General features: G+C 44.8%; 1 protein-coding gene across 1 annotated transcript in view; it reads right to left on the bottom strand.

Annotated features, from left to right (window-relative positions):
* Positions 1-414: 414 nt before the first annotated feature.
* LOC126456278 (uncharacterized) overlaps positions 415-17,304 on the bottom strand; it is a 120,889-nt gene continuing 103,999 nt past the window's right edge. Inside the window, exons 3-4 of the mRNA XM_050092033.1 lie at positions 5,378-5,637; positions 415-1,312 (exon numbers count right to left, since the gene is read on the bottom strand). Of these exons, the coding sequence (XP_049947990.1) occupies positions 764-1,312; positions 5,378-5,637 (809 nt within the window). The 3' untranslated portion in view covers positions 415-763. The remainder of the gene's footprint in view (positions 1,313-5,377; positions 5,638-17,304) is intronic.

Genomic DNA, 17,304 nt, shown 5'->3' with positions numbered 1-17,304 from the left:
GTAGCAAGATAGGTTCAGAGGCAGTGGGTTATGCATGTTCCTTTTTGTACCGCTCGGTCTGAAGTAAATTTGCGTGAAGATGGGTGTGAGAGTCGAAGTGTGAGACGTAGCAAAAGATCCACCATCCTATCCAGAAAGTGCACTCTAGTGTTAGATAATTACGAGACCATAAGATAGAAAATCACCAATGTAAAGCCATGCCCACTGGGCGGAGTTTCTCATGTGTAACTGTTGTATAAAATGTAATGGTGTGTATAGTTTATCTTTGAATCATAATAGAATTTATCTTAATAAAAAAGATAGTGAAAAGAAATAGATTGGTGGCCTTGTTCTTCGCATAGTGTGTAGTCATGATATCCAGAATTTATAATATGTGCGCCATTCACATTCAGTGCGATGGCCACGTGTTGATGAAAGCCGTTGGGTAAGAAAGAAAACGTGGTATTGCCAGTGTGTAGTGAACAATCAGAGTTGCGTAAATTACTAATAGTCAGATGTGCGTTATCCGTTTCCATTGCGTAATATTCAAACAGGAGAATAATTTGTAGCTTAATTGTGGGTACTAGAGCCCATAATCAGTCACTGATGTAACTCGATCGAGAAATAAGAATGAATCCACTCGCTTGGCAGACCACTCATCTTGCAGGCCTGACTGCTCGATGCCACAGTATGAGCAAGGCATGTTGGTGCCTCTCACTATATTTTGTACACAGCCACGGAATCAGTTTTTCACAAAACAGCACGCAGTGTGATGTTACATAAATCAGACAACTTGGGCTGTACGACGGTTGGAACTGGTATATCCTGATGAAACATTTTGAGTGCCTTCAGCAGCAGACCTCTCCAAAAAGTAACAAAAACAGTGGGCCACATAGATCTGGTCCAGTGTTACAGGGAAACGGTCAGAGCGACGGAGACAAAAGCGAGTGAACGGAGCGCCCGAGTACTCACTGCAGAACTGGATGAGCAGCATGAGGGCGAAGCCGAAGGCGATGGCGGCCAGCTGGAGGATGCCGGCGTTGTCGGAGGAGCGCTCTCGCTGCAGCACCTCGAAGAAGACGACGTAGAGCAGCGTGCCGCCCGCCATGGCCTGCAGGATGGCGGCGGCCGGCGTCGTGACGCTGCCCTGGCCCAGCTGCTCCAGCAGCAGCCCCAGCCCCACGCCGAACGGCGTCACCGCCGCGAACACCGCCATGTACAGCAGCACGAGCGGGCCGCGCGTCTCCGCCGCCACCAGCTTCACGCCCACGCAGAACGTGATCACCAGCTTGTGCATCGCCACCGCCGACACCAGGATCCACATGTCGCCCACCTGCAACCGACACCCACCGCCCTCTTAGCTGACCCACTTCCCTCCGCTGCCGCGTGCATACCAGGTCTATTCAAACAAATTCGCAACCTTGCCCACAACATTTTTCTACGCTTATCTTTTACTAATTGTGCACCGCCTCCTTCTAAATACTCTCCCGCACAACTGATACACGGCTCCCAAGCCGCTTCCACTTCCGGAAGCAGTCTTGGTACGCCTCTTGCTAGATCGTGCGAATTGCCGTCTGCGAATCTTCTTTTATCTCGTCTATTGCTGCAAATCTTCGTCCTCCCATGTTCGTTATCGAGTATCAGTCCCGCATGGTAAATATTTTATGAACCAGTTCGATTTAGGCGACTCTGTATTTGGGCGCAACCGTACAGGGGACTCGTCTTGTAAAGACTGGATACAAAATTCATTGCCACAAAATCAAAATGAGCTTCAGACATGCAACACATATCCATTGCAAAAAAAAATCCATCTCAAAATACACAAAACTCAGGTGCTACGAGATACCCGCCAGAGAGTCTTTACAACACACATTTTAAACAGAAAGAGGGACATTGGAGAAATCCAAAAGAGAGGACGAAAAGTAATCAGGAAAATTTTGGATCCGAAATATAATGAAGTTGGAACATGCAGACTACGAGCAAATAGAGAACTTCATTTCTGCTAAAGTGTATTTCTATAAAGCATTGGTCTTAATTTTCGGCAGAAATTTCTGAGAATAGAAAATACATTTCCTTTAACTAGACGGGCACGAAATTATTATATACATTTTAATTTTTTTTAACACAATCACTTTTTTGTCACACAATCGTAGTTGGTTTTGGTTGCAATAGCCATCTTCAGATTTTGTAAAGACAAGGTCGTTTGTAGTCAACCTTAACGCTTCGACACATGTTAACCGCTGGCCGCGGTGGCCGAGCGGTTCTACGCACTTCACTCCGGAACTGAGCGACTGCTAGGTTCAAATCCTGCCTCGGGCATGGATGTATGTGATGTCCTTACGTTAGTTACGTTTAAGTAGTTCTAAGTTCTAGGGGACTGATGACCTCAGATGTTAAATCCCATAGTGCTCAGAGCCATTTGAACCATTTTGAACACGTGTTAAGCAAATCCGTCTTTTAGGATCTGAAGATGGCCGTTGTGGCGGAAATCAGTTATGACTGTGTCACAAAATGTTATTGTGTCATAAAAAAATAGTTTTCTGAGATTGAGCATCTGCAGAACAGAAATGTAGGCAAGTGAAGCATGAACTGTGAGGGAACCCGAGAATATGACAACTGAACCGTTTAAGACATGGAGTTATAGAACGATGCTGAAAATTAGGTGTACAGATAAGATAAGGAGGTTATGAACAGAACAGGGCGAGGACAAAAATATGTGGAAAGTACTGACAAGAAGAAGGGACAGGAAGGTAGGACATATGTAAGACATCAGGAAGTAGCTTCAGTAGTACTAAAGAGCCCAAGCTTGGAATACATCCAACAAATAATTGAGGACATCGAATGAAAGTGCTACTCTGAAATGAAAAAGTTGGCACAAGAACAGAATTTGTGGCGGTCTCCATCAGATCAGTCAGTAGACTGATGCCACAAAAAAAGTATACCAATATTTATTTGGATACGAAAAAACTCATGCTAAAGTTCTATGGCCATATTAAAAGATTGTAATCAATCAGATCAACTTGGCAAGTTGTGGAATTTTCAAAAGCAACAGTAAAGCTAAAATTGAAATAATAAAATGGAATGATGCAGTAAAAAAAAGACCCATAGGAAGTAGGAATAATAAAACTTGGTGAAGATGAAGTGCAAAGATCGATTAGTAGGCGCCGGGTCAAGTGCGTCTATCACGAGAGAGGCTAGAGACACACCCACAAGCAACACGCTGCCAACGCCCTCTCGACAGCATGTATTTGGACTGGCGCCGCTGACTGGAGGGTCTCACTCAATCATCCAGTTTTTCGTCTATCAGTTTACTTGCAGATCGGGTTTAGTTTGTCACAGGCTACGACAGTAAATAGCGACCAGATTATTGACCATAGTGGGACTGGTTTACCTCAATCAGAATTGTTCTTTAGTAGCAGTGAGAGAACAAAATTTGTAATAGCAAAATTAACGATTTTGACACTACATCATCTGACAAGAGGACTATTACTGATGAGCTTGTACAAAAAAACAATGACTCTCTTCAAGTTAAGTAAATGTTTCCGGTTCATGTAAATAAAGAACCGTATTAATTCACGTGTGCATTTGTGTTGCAGAAAGAGGATATCGGCTGCCCATAACAACATTGTCTCCCTTGCTTCCTTGCGGTACAAGAAGCTTCACTGGTACATTAGAATGTAACAATTTTAGGCAGAAACTTCGTCACTGGACATTTGGCCTTATAAAGAAACTCAAGAAGAGCAGAAGAATTTTGTCGAAAGGAGGCGATTCTGAGGGAATGTAATTAATACGGGCACAGAGAACAACCAAGAGAAAGATTCCAGAAATGCCCCTTGTTGTACACCGTGCAGTTCAGTAGGGCTGAAACGTGAATAATAAAAATAATCTGAGGCCACTGCCGCAGGCTGCGCCACAGTGGTCCCCCTCTCTGTTAAGTCTGCTTACACCGCCGGACGCTGATACCTACACTACTGGCCATTAAAATTGCTACACCACGAAGATGACGTGCTACAGACGCGAAATTTAACCGACAGGAAGAAGATGCTGTATTATGCAAATGATTAGCTTTTCAGAGCATTCACACACGGTTGGCGCCGGTGGCGACACCTACAACGAGCTGACATGAGGAAAGTTTCCAACCGATTTCTCATACACAAACAGCAATTGGCCGGCCTTGCCTGGTGAAACATTGTTGTGATGCCCGTGTAAGGAGGAGAAATGCGTACCATCACGTTTCCGACTTTGACAAAAGTTGGATTGTAGCCTATCGCGATTGCGGTTTATCGTATCGCGACATTGCTGCTCGCGTTCGTCGAGATCCAATGACTGTTAGCAGAATATGGAATCCTTGAGTTCAGGAGGGTAATACGGAACGCCGTGCTGGATCGCAACGGCCTCGTATCACTAGCAGTCGAGATGACAGGCATCCGCATGGCTGTAACGGATCGTACAGCCACGTCTCGATCCTTTAGTCAACAGATGGGGACGTTTGCAAGACAAAAACCATCTCCACGAACAGTTATACGACGTTGGCAGCAGCATGGACTATCAACTCGGAGACCATGGCTGCGGTTACCCTTGACGCTGCATCACAGACAGGAGCGCCTGCGATGGTGTACTCAACGGCGAACCTGGGTGCATTTTTTCAGATGAATCCAGGTTCTGTTTACAGCATCATGACGGTCGCATCCGTGTTTGGTGACATCGTGGTGAACGCACATTGGAAGCGTGTATTCGTCATCTCCATACTGGCGTATCACCCGGCGTGATGGTATGGAGTGCCATTGGTAACCCGTCTCGGTCACCTCTTGTTAGCATTGACCGCACTTTGAACAGTGGACGTTACATTTCAGATGTGTTACGACCCGTGGCTCTACCCTTCATTCGATCCCTGCGAAACCCTACATTTCAGCAGGATAATGCACGACCGCATGTTGCCGGTCCTGTACGGGCCTTTCTGAATACAGAAAATGTTCGACTGCTGCCCTGGCCAGCACATTCTCCAGATGTCGCACCAATTGAAAACGTCTGGTCAATGGTGGCCGAGCAACTGGCTCGTCACAGTACGCCAGTCACTACTCTTAATGAACTGTGGTATCGTGTTGAAGTTGCATGGGTAGCTGTACCTGTACACGCCATCCAAGCTCTGTTTGACCCAACGCCCACGCGTATCAAGGCCGCTATTAAGGCCAGAAGTGATTGTTCTGGGCACTGATTTCTCAGGATGTATGCACCCAAATTGCGTGAAAATGTAATCACATGTCAGTCATAGTATAATATATTTGTCCAATGAATACTCGCTTATCATCTGCACTTCTTCTTGGTGTAGCAATTTTATTGGCCAGTAGAGTATGTTGTTACGACGGTCACTGTAGTATGTCACAGCGCTATCACTCACCCCCTTCTCGAGGCCGACGGCGAGGCCCTCGAATATGGCGTGGAAAGAGAGGGCGACGATGGTGAAGAGCCAGCGCAGCGAGCACGACGAGCTGGCGCGCCGCCGGCCAGGCGTGCCGGGCAGCCCGTCCCCGGCGGCGGCGCCCGGGGGCGGCATCGGCCCGTCTCCCTGCGCCCCCAGGCCGGCCGGCGGCCCGAACGGGAACGCGCTGTTGACGCGCACGCCCGCGTCCAGCAGCGACGACTGCTTGTCCGTGATACCTGCCGACAAGCAGCGCCGGTCCGTCAGCGGGCAAAGCCTGGGGCGACGGCCTACAGCAGGGGTTCACAACAAAATTTTCTCGATGACCCCTTCATCGAGCATGATTGGTACCTTGTCATATCACAGCATCAAGTACCTAAAAAAGTCTTTCTATGCGTTTCCTATTTTTGGTACTTAGAAAAAACATTGACATTCATTATTGAAAAAATATTGAGCTAAAATTCTTTCAATTTAGCGATCATTGTTGTTGTAAAATTTTTTATTATTGCTCAAAATCTTTGTCTTCAAATGTGGGTGTTTAGTATGACAAATGCATTATCTTCCTCTTCATCTGTAGGCCTTTCTCGTTTTAACGAACCACTTTCTAACCAACGGTCCATTTTTAACTACGCGAACTGTAGCTTCCCCAAATAGCAACGCTTTACAAACACTACTCTTTTAATACAGAATATCGAATATGTAAACAATACGGTCTGTGAAAGCCTTGCGGTTAAAGGCGCTGCAGTCTGGAACCGCAAGACCGCTACGGTCGCAGGTTCGAATCCTGCCTCGGGCATGGAGGTTTGTGATGTCCTTAGGTTAGTTGGGTTTAACTAGTTCTCAGTTCTAGGGGACTAATGACCTCAGCAGTTGAGTCCCATAGTGCTCAGAGCCATTTGAACCATTAAATTAACAATGGCCGATTGTCGTCTGAAATGCGAGTTTCTGTGTAAAGTGACTGTCAGTTGTCAGCTGCAAAGAGGCAGCTCGCGCAGTCTACAGGCATGCAGCAGAACTATTTGCCTCTGTCTAATTCTAGTTTTGCCCTAGAGTGTGCTAGTGTCAGTTGGGTCTAGGAAGACGTTACACGCAGAAGTTGGCGTTCGCTAAAGCTCTGCTCATGGAGGAAGCGGCCAGAACTAAAAATCTGTTATAATACGAAATGTATTTAATATATTTTTATTGTAATAGCATCTAGTGGATCCCTCTGGCATGGCTCGCGGACCCCTGGGGGTCCGCGGACCACCTGTTGGGAACCACTGGCCTAGAGTAAGGGGCAGGCAGCGCGCTGGCAAAATAACTTGGCGTTGTAGGGGAGGCGACAAACGGTAGTGGTGGAGGCTGCGCTATGGAGGATCCCTGCACAGTAGGGGACGTGCATGTTGGAAGGTGAAGCCCACTCACACACGTGTGTATCGCTTGACTTGGAAGCTGCTGCTAGCGAGCCTGCAAACTATCGTATTAACACGTTAAGATGTGATGTCCAACGTCAACATTTTCTCACTAGAGTACAGAAAAAGAAAAATTCGCACAAACAGAGGATAAACCACATGAAAACCAGATCGACCGCACACCGCCAGAACAATCTCTTAAAACAGAAACGGGGTGAAAATGTAGCATAGTGGTCAATCTCAATTACTACAATACTGAAAATATGTCATGAGGAAATCAGTTCAGTCCTATGATAACCATTTTGGCAATACTATCTAAAACTGAAACTTTCTTCACCTCTTTCTGCATCTTTCCAAAGTAGTTAACTGCTGCTAACAAAATGCTTTCAATTTCCCCGGGGGTTAAAATAACAAAAATTGTTCTCTCTCAACTGCAAATTCTGCACAAAGTTCTACAAAACGCAGTAATATGGCCCGGATATTTTTCGACCACATATCTAAAACTACATGTAACTAGTTACCCACAGCGGTTGTGCTCTCGCTGCTCTCACAGCCATCGAAAGTTAAAATCCTGCAATGTTCACTCGGTAAGGCATCTTCGAGGAACACTTCCAACTCATAAATCCGTATTGAAATATATTGTACCACGAACTCAAAACATGGGTCACACTGTTCGGTCTTGAACTATCATATAATTGTCGCAATCATTGGTTGTTACTCTCCCACCTATACCATGTGATCAAAGTATCCGGACACCTGGCTGGAAAGTTCGTGGCACCCTCCATCGATAATGCTGCAATTCAGTATGGTGTTGGCCCACCTTTAGCCTTCAAGCCAGCTTAAACTCTTGCAGGCTTACGTTCAATCAGTTTCTGGAAGGGTTCTTGGTGAATGGCAGCCCATTCGTCACGGAGTGCTGCACTGAGGAGAGGTATCGATGTCGGTCGGTGGGGCCTGGAACGAAGTTGCCGTTCGAAAACATCCCAAAGGTGTTCTGTAGGATTCAGGTCAGGACTCTGTGCAGGCCACTGCATTACAGGGATGTTATTGTCGTGTAACCACTCCATCACAGGCCGTGTATTACGAACAGGTGCTCGCTCGTGTTGAAATATCAATCGCCATCCCCTAATTGCTCTTCAACAATGGGAAGAAAGAAGGTGCTAAAAACATCAGTGTCGGCCTGTGCTGCTATAGTGCTACGCAAAACAACAAGGGGTGCAAACTCCCTCCATAAAAAACGCGACCACACCATAACACCACCACCTCCGAATTTTACTGATGGCACTACACACGCTGGCAGATGACGTTCACCGGGCATTCGCCATACCCACAACCTGGCATCGGATCGCCACATTGTGTACCGTGATTCGTCACTCCACACAACGCTTTTCCAATGTTCAATCATCCAATGTTTACGCTACTTTCACCAAGCGAGGCGTCGTTTGGCATTTACTGGCGTGATGTGTGGCTGTTGAAATCCAAGTTTTCTCACCTCCCGCCTAACTGTCATAGTACTTGCAGTGGATCCCGATGTAGTTTGGGATTCCTGTGTGATGATCTGGATAGATGTCTGCCTATTACACATTACGAGCCTCTTCAACTGCCGGCGGTCTCTGTCAGTCAATAGACGAGGTCGGCCTGAACGGTTTCGTGCTGTACGTGTCCCTTCACGTTTCCACTTCACTGTCACATCGCAAACAGTCGACCTAGGGATGTTTAGGAGTGTGGAAATCTCGCGTGAAGACGTATGACACAAGTGACATCCAATCACCTGACCACGTTCGAAGTCCGTGAGTTCCGCGGAGCGCCACATTCCGCTCTCTCACGATGTATAATGACTACTGAGGTCGCTGATATGGAGTACCTGGCAATAGGTGGCAGCATAATGCACCTAATAAAAAAACTTATGTTTTTGGGGGTGTCCAGATGCTTTTGATCAGTTAGTGTAGTCTGTTGAAGTCATGGATATATACTGTCAGAGTAGTAATTACTGAGTTGAGTTACTTGGAGCATAAAGATGTAAAATTCACCGTAAAAAGAGGCTGCTAAACTTTACACATGTGGCGAGTTTCTTTCAGTTTATATTAATCCATCCTAATAGTATTACCGATTCTTCTCTCGAGCATATTATAGTTGATAGCTGATGGTTGGAGAGATAACATCACAGTTACAGGTAGTCTGCGTAAACCAGTTATGTTGGCCACTGATTAATCGTGTATGAGGATGGTGTTAACCCGTTCAGCATCAGCTAAGGCCTGAAGATGGTGCACTGAAGGACCGACACTGGTAACCGTACAATAAATGACATGGTAAGGACGGCTGTAGGTGTTTCATTTTATTACAACAGTGAGCGGCCGTAGTCCCTCACACTTCCCGTGACAAGAATGGACATAGAAAAACAGATGACATTTACTCAGTCTGATTATATGTCCCTCTTCACTTAGAATGTTCTGTCAGGCTTAACCAAGCCCATGTTATTTGTCCCATAATCGTAGAAATAACTCACTTACACCGGACTGTCAACTCTGACGTTGTATACGCGACTTCGCCGGCTACGGTCGCAGGTTCGAATCCTGCCTCGGGCATGGATGTGTGTGATGTCCTTAGGTTAGATAGGTTTAACTAGTTCTAAGTTCTAGGGGACTAATGACCTCAGAAGTTGAGACCCATAGTGCTCAGAGCCATTTGAACCATATACGCGACTTCCGTGGTACAAAGTCTAATCGATTCATCAAAACATCTCAAATCGCAGTTTTGCAACCACGGCGTGGGCACTGCATCTGACACGCACGACGTAAGCTAACTACGACTGCTCTACAATGGCGTTCTCGCTGTCAACAGAGACAACTATTGATACTGCTTCAGTACAGTGCACTCGTTAGCAATGTTTTCACCCTGCTTCTGTATTCTCTACATTGCGCTATTACAACAGTAAGTGGTTTTTGCAACCTATTCAATCCCGGATTAGTGGGATTTCTGTTTCCTAGTTTGCCTCTTCCAATACGCAATCTAATGACATTTCATAAAATCGCTCATGTCTGAGTACCAAGAACGTTCTCTGCATCTACAGTGCATAAAGTCTGCACGCTATGCGGAAAAAGACAGCGACGAGGGTGCTCGTAGCGTGCAGGTCGGCGGTCACAGCCATCTAACTTCGGAACAATGGGCGCTCGCGACGTGAAATCGATTCTCCATACGGGCCAAATTATTTTTAGATGCCTTTAATTTATTTGCAAGGGATCAGTGGAAATTTATGGATGTCAGAAATCGTGGAGACAGTAGGTTTAGCCAGTCCGCTGCAGGGAGCTGTGTCTATGCCACGTGACCGCCGGCAGCGAAGGTCGATTGCGTTCGAAAATGGCCGTAATAATAGTATTCAGAACGGGCAGAAGTCAGTTCTCTTCAGACAGCCACTCATTCGCTACGCCACCGTCTCCTCACCACCGCTTCCAGGAGTGCTAGTCCAGATAGCTATGCAAAAGAACCTCTGTGAAGTTTGATATGTAAGAGAACAGGTACAGGTAGAAGTAAGGCTGTGACAGCGGGTCAGTGGATCACTTACGGCGAAAAGCAAAGTCCCCGTCCTCGGCTCCTGATAGGGCACACAGTTTTAACCTCCAGGAAGTTTGACATCAGCGCACGCTCCACGACTTAGTGAAAATTCATTCTGGATACGTGAACAGTATTGCAGAAACACGCATCCCTTCAATGTCGATGTCTTACTTGATGGTACAGGCATCTTTCAACAGGATAACCGTGTCACAAGGCTAGAATCGTACTGAATGGTAATAATACACTCTCTTTGATAACCTGGCCAGCAAATTCACTTTATCTATACCTGATGGAACACATCTAGGGAATTATCGGGGGCCGGATCTGCGCCCGCTATTCAGCTGCTGCTCGTAATTCATGAGAATTGCATGATTTTTTCGCGGATATCGGGTGCCACATACGGGGCGCTGAGAGAAAACTATGCAAACACCAAAAGCACAACGAATTGCTACGCTTAATACGGTTGAGGAAACCCGTTGGCATTCAAAATAGCTTCCAGTCATCTCGTAATTGATAAATACAGGTCCTGTATGGTTTTCAAGGGAATGTTATACCATTCTTACTGCAAGATATCTACATCTACATCTACATACATACTCCACAATCCACCATACGGTGCGTGGCGGAGGGTACCTCGTACCACAACTAGCATCTTCTCTCCCTGTTCCGCTCCCAAACAGAACGAGGGAATAATGACTGCCTATATACCTCTGTATGAGCCCTAATCTCTCTTATCTTATCTTTGTGGTCTTTCCGCGAAATATAAGTTGGCGGCAGTAAAATTATACTGCAGTCAGGCTCATATGCTGGTTCTCTAAATTTCCTCAGTAGCGATTCATGAAAAGAACGCCTCCTTTCCTCCAGAGACCCCCACCCGAGTTCCTGAAGCATTTCCGTAACACTCGCGTGATGATCAAACCTACCAGTAACAAATCTAGCAGCCCGCCTCTGAATTGCTTCTATATCCTCCCTCAATACGACCTGATAGGGATCCCAAACCCTCGAGCAGTACTCAAAAATAGGTCGTATTAGTGTTTTATAAGCGGTCTCGTTTATAGATGAACCACATCTTCCCGAAATTCTACCAATAAACCGAAGACGACTATACGCCTTCCCCACAACTGCCATTACATGCTTGTCCCACTTCACATCGCTCTGCAATGTTACGGCCAAATATTTAATCGACGTGACTGTGTCAAGCGCTACACTAACAATTGAGTATTCTAACATTACGGGATTCTTTTTCCTATTCATCTGCATTAATTTACATTTACCTATATTTAGAGTCAGCTGCCATTCTTTACAACAATCACAAATCCTGTCCAAGTCATCTTGTATCCTCCTACAGTCACTTAACGACGACACCTTCCCGTACAACACAGCATCATCAGCAAACAGCCGCACATTGCTATCCACCCTATCCAAAACATCATTTATGTAGATAGAAAAAAACAGCGGACCTAACACACTTCCCCGGGGCAATCCAGATGATACCCTCCCCTCCGATGAACACTCACCATCGAGGACAACGTACTGGATAGTAGCAAGTTCAGGTAGCGATGATGGATATGGACAGCGATCAAACATCTTTCTGTCCAAAGTAGACCACAAGGGCTCAAAAATATTGAGATCTGGTGACTGTGGCGGCCAAGGATGACGCACCAGTTCATCCTCTTGTTTCACGTATCCATCAAAGTCCGTATGTGCTCCGTCCGAAGGCTGTTCCTTCGTTGTCAAATATAAAGCTCTTAACCTGGCGATAGAGTCATTCCGGACTTCCCACCGTCTTTCGGATACCTGAAAGGCTTTCTACATCTACTTCTACAACTACGTGATTACTCTGCTATTCACAATAAAGTGCCTGGCAGAGGGTTCAACGAACCACCTTCATGCCGTCTCTCTAGCGTTCCATTCTCGAACGACACGCGTGAAAAACGAGCACTTAAATTTTTCCGTGCGAGCCCTGATTTCTATTATTTTATTGTGATGATCATTTCTCCCTATGTAGGTGTGTGCCAACAGAATGTTTTCGCAATCTGAGGAGAAAAGTGGTGATTGAAATTTCATGAGAAGATCCCGTCGCAACGAGAAACACCTTTGTTTTAATGATTGCCTCTCCAATTCACCTACCATGTCTGTGACACTATCTCCCCTATTTCGCGATAATACAAAACGAGCTGCCCTTCTTCGTACTTTTTCGATGTCATCCGTCAGTCCCACCTGATGCGGATCTCACACCGCACAGCAGTACTCCAGAATAGGGCGGACAAGCGTGGTGTAAGAAGCCTCTTTGGTAGACCTGTTGCACCTTCTAAGTGTTCTGCCAATGAATCGCAGTCTTTCGTTTGCTCTAGCCACAATATTATCTATGTGATAGTCCCAATTTAGGTTATTTGTAATTGCAATCCCTAAGCATTTAGTTGAATTTGCAGCCCTCAGATTTGTGTGACTTATCGCGTAATCGAAATTTAGCTGATTTCTTTTAGTACTCATGTGAATAACTTCGCACTTTTCTTTATTCAGGGTCAATTGCCACTTTTCGCACCCTAAAAATATCTTGTCTAAATCATTTTGCAAGTCGTTTTGATCATCTGATGACTTTACAAGACGGTAAATGACAGCATCATCTGCAAACAATCTAAGACGACTACTCAGATTGTCTCCTACGTCGTTAATATAGATCAGGAACAATAGAGGGCCTATAACACTTCCTTGGGGAACGCCGGATATGACTTCTGTTTTACTCGATGACTTTCCGTCTATTACTACGAACTGTGACCTTTCTGACAGGAAACCACGAATCCAGTCGCACAACTGAGGCGATACTCCGTAGGCACGCAGTTTGATTAGAAGAAGCTTGTGAGGAACGGTGTCGAAAGCCTTCTGGAAATCTAAAAATATGGAATGAATTTGACATCCCCTGTCGTTAGCACTTATTACTTCATGAGTATAAGGAACTAGTTGTGTTTCACAAGAACGATATTTTCTGAATCCGTGCTGATTACATGTCAATAAATCGTTTTCTTCGAGGTACTTCACAATGTTTGAATACAGTATATGTTCTAAAACCCTAATGGAAATCGACGTTAGTGATATAAGCCTGTAATTCAGCACATTACTCCCACTTCCTTTTTTGGATATTGGTGTGACTTGAGCACTTTTCCAACCTTTAGGTACGGATCTTTCTGTGAGCTAGTGGTTGTATGTAATTGCTAAATATCGAGCTATTTTATCAGTATACTCTAAGAGGAACCTGACTGGTGCATAAATTATCACTCTATCAGCGTTTAAGTCAACATTTTTAGTCTTAGTGGCTATTTCGCTTGCTTTGACGCAATGAATGTCTCACAGCCATAAGTCACCTACGGTTGTTTTCGGTGTCTCTAGAGACCAGTGAAGGAGATTTTTCGGAATGTGCCTTAAGTAAATAAACGCACTATGAACTAACAAGGGAACCTCCCCATCGCACTCCCTCAGATTTAGTTATAAGTTGGCACAGTCGATAGGCCTTGAAAAACTGAATCCAGATCAATCGAGAAAACAGGAAGAAGTTGTATGGAACTATGAAAAAATAAGCAAAATATACAAACTGAGTAGTCAATGCGCAACATAGGCAACATCAAGGACAATATGAGCGCTTGAGTGCCGTGGTACCGTGGTTAGCGTGAGCGGCTGTGAAACGAGAGGTCCTTGGTTCAAGTCGTCCATCAACTGAAATTTTAATTTTTTATTTTCAGACAATTATTATCTGTCCGTCCGTCCGTCCGATGCGAGGTAACTGCGCCGTAGTATGGGGACGCCACACCTAAACAAACATCGAAACACACGTCAGTCGACTACAGCGCACGGAAGAGAGTATTTCTGCAAACGAGGCTCCCTGGCTGGCAGTTTACTGTTCACTACTTTTGGACGAGAGTGCATTAAATACGTGGGATGTATTCCGTGGGCAATATGAATCCAGCAACTTCAATAACAATCGCACGGTTTTGCGATGCGGTCGCAAAACACGGGAACTAAACTTATTACAGTGAACAGAGACGTCAGTGAACGAACGGACAGATCGTAACTTTGCGAAAATAAAGAAAGTAAAATTTTCACTCGAGCGAAGACTTGAACCAAGGACCTCTAGTTCCACAGCGACTCACGCTAACCACAGGACCACGGCGCTCGTACGCTCAAGTTGTCTTTGATATTGCCTATCGTGCACATGGACTACTCAGTTTGTATATTTTGCTTACTTTTTTCATAGTTCCATACAACTTCTTCTTGTTTTCTCGATTGATCTGTGTTCAGTTTTTCAAGGCCTATCCACTGTGCCAACTTATAACTAAATCTGAGGGGGGTGCGATTGGGAGGTTCCCTTGTAAGTATAAATAGAGAGCGCGTAACAATTCTCTCTTAATAGTTCTGCAGAGAACAGGTTACCATGGACTTTCTAAAGCCGTTCTGGCTGAGAAAAACTTCAGGGACGCATTACCATACTGCTAACCTTTTGCGGTGTGGGTAATTAAAATGCAACGTGAATGAAAGGAGACCTAGCCTTGGAAATTAAGCTGTACGCAGCTCATAATAGGTTTAGGAAATTTTTTCCACACAAATTCAGACAGCACTTATTCTTCTATCTCATCTTGAAACTGTAACACTTTGTTCTCAGACTATTATGAAACCCGCACGTATGTAATATGCTGCGATTTGCCGGGAGAAACATGTATGCTGCAAGATAAAAAAAAGACGCACCCTGAAAGAATAATCTGATTATGCGCACAGACAAACAAATGATTACATTTTCAGACTAATTGAATGATTTATTCGAAAGAAAGAGCGTCACAAATTGAGCAAGTCAGTAGCGTGTTGGTTCAACATTTATTCGGCTTGGCATTGATTGACAGAGTTGTTAGATTTCCTTCTGAGGAATGTCGTGCCAAATTCTCTGCAATTGGTGCGTCAGATCGTCAAAATCCTGAGCTTGTGGGAGAGCACTGAGTATAATGCTCCAAACGTTCTCAATTGTGGTTAGATCCGGCGAATTTCTGGCCAAGATGGAGGTTGGCAAGGCGAACACAAGCAATAGAAAAACTCTCCCCGTCTGCGGGCGGACATTATCTTGCTGAAATGTAATCCAAGGATGGCTTGCCATCATGGGCAACAACACGGGGAGTAGAATACCATGGACTTACCACTGTGCTGGAAGGGTGCTGCGGATGACAACCAAAGGGGTCTTGCTATGAAATAAAATGGCACCCCATATCATCAATCATGGTTGTTGGGACCCCATGTTGTTGTTGTTGTAGTCTTCAGTCCTGAGACTGGGTTGATGCAGCTCTCCATGCTACTCTATCCTGTGAAAGCTTTTTCACCTCCCAGTACCTACTGCAACCTACATCCTTCTGAATCTTCTTAGTGTATTCATCTCTTGGTCTCCCTCTACTATTTTTACCCTCCACGCTGCCCCTCCAATACTAAATTGGTGATCCCTTGATGCCTCAGAACATGTCCTACCAACCGATCCCTTTTTCTGGTCAAGTTGTGCCACAGACTTCTCTTCTCCCCAATCCTATTCAATACTTCCTCATTAGTTATGTGATCTACCCATCTAATCTTCAGCATTCTTCTGTAGCACCACATTTCGAAAGCTTCTATTCTCTTCTTGTCCAAACTATTTATCGTCCATGTTTCACTTCCATACATGGCTACACTCCATACAAATACTTTCAGAAATGACTTCCTGACACTTAAATCTATTCTCGAAGTTAACAAATTTCTCTTCTTCAGAAACGCTTTCCTTGCCATTGCCAGTCTACATTTTATATCTTCTCTACTTCGACCATCATCAGTTATTTTGCTCCCCAAATAGCAAAACTCCTTTACTACTTTAAGTGTCTCATTTCCTAATCTAATTCCCTCAGCATCACCCGACTTAATTAGACTACATTCCATTATCCTTGTTTTGCTTTTGTTGATGTTCATCTTATATCCTCCTTTCAAGACACTGTCCATTCCATTTAACTGCTCTTCCAAGTCCTTTGCTGTCTCTGACAGAATTACAATGTCGTCGTCGAACCTCAAAGTTTTTATTTCTTCTCCATGGATTTTAATACCTACTCCGAATTTTTCTTTTGTTTCCTTTACTGCTTGCTCAATATACAGATCGAACAACATCGGGGAGAGGCTACAACCCTGTCTTACTCCCTTGCCAACCACTGCTTCCCCTTTCATACCCCTCGACTCTTATAACTGCCATCTGCTTTCTGTAAAAATTGTAAATAGCCTTTCGCTCCCTGTATTTTACCCCTGTCACCTTTAGAATTTGAAAGAGAGTATTCCAGTCAACATTGTCAAAAGCTTTCTCTAAGTCTACAAATGCTAGAAACGTAGGTTTGCCTTTCCTTAATCTTTCTTCTAAGATAAGTCGTAAGGTCAGTATTGCCTCACGTGTTCCAGTGTTTCTACGGAATCCAAACTGATCTTCCCCGAGGTGGGCTTCTACTAGTTTTTCCATTCGTCTGTAAAGAATTCGTGTTAGTATTTTGCAGCTGTGACTTATTAAACTGATAGTTCGGTAATTTTCACATCTGTCAACACCTGCTTTCTTTGGGATTGGAATTATTATATTCTTCTTGAAGTCTGAGGATATTTCGGCTGTTTCATACATCTTGCTCACCAGATGGTAGAGTTTTGTCAGGACTGGCTCTCCCAAGGCCGTCAGTAGGACGGAATGTTGTCTACTCCGGGGGCCTTGTTTCGGCTCAGGTCTTTCAGTGCTCTGTCAAACTCTTCACGCAGTATCATATCTCCCATTTCATCTTCATCTACATCCTCTTCCATTTCCATAATATTGTCCTCAAGTACATCGCCCTTGTATAGACCCTCTATATACTCCATCCACCTTTCTGCTTTCCCTTCTTTGCTTAGAACTGGGTTTCCATCTGAGCTCTTGATATTCATACAAGTCGTTCTCTTATC

This window comes from Schistocerca serialis, chromosome 1 (assembly GCF_023864345.2).
Source record: "Schistocerca serialis cubense isolate TAMUIC-IGC-003099 chromosome 1, iqSchSeri2.2, whole genome shotgun sequence".
NCBI lineage: Eukaryota > Metazoa > Arthropoda > Insecta > Orthoptera > Acrididae > Schistocerca > Schistocerca serialis.
This window is presented reverse-complemented; position numbering and strand designations above follow the sequence as displayed.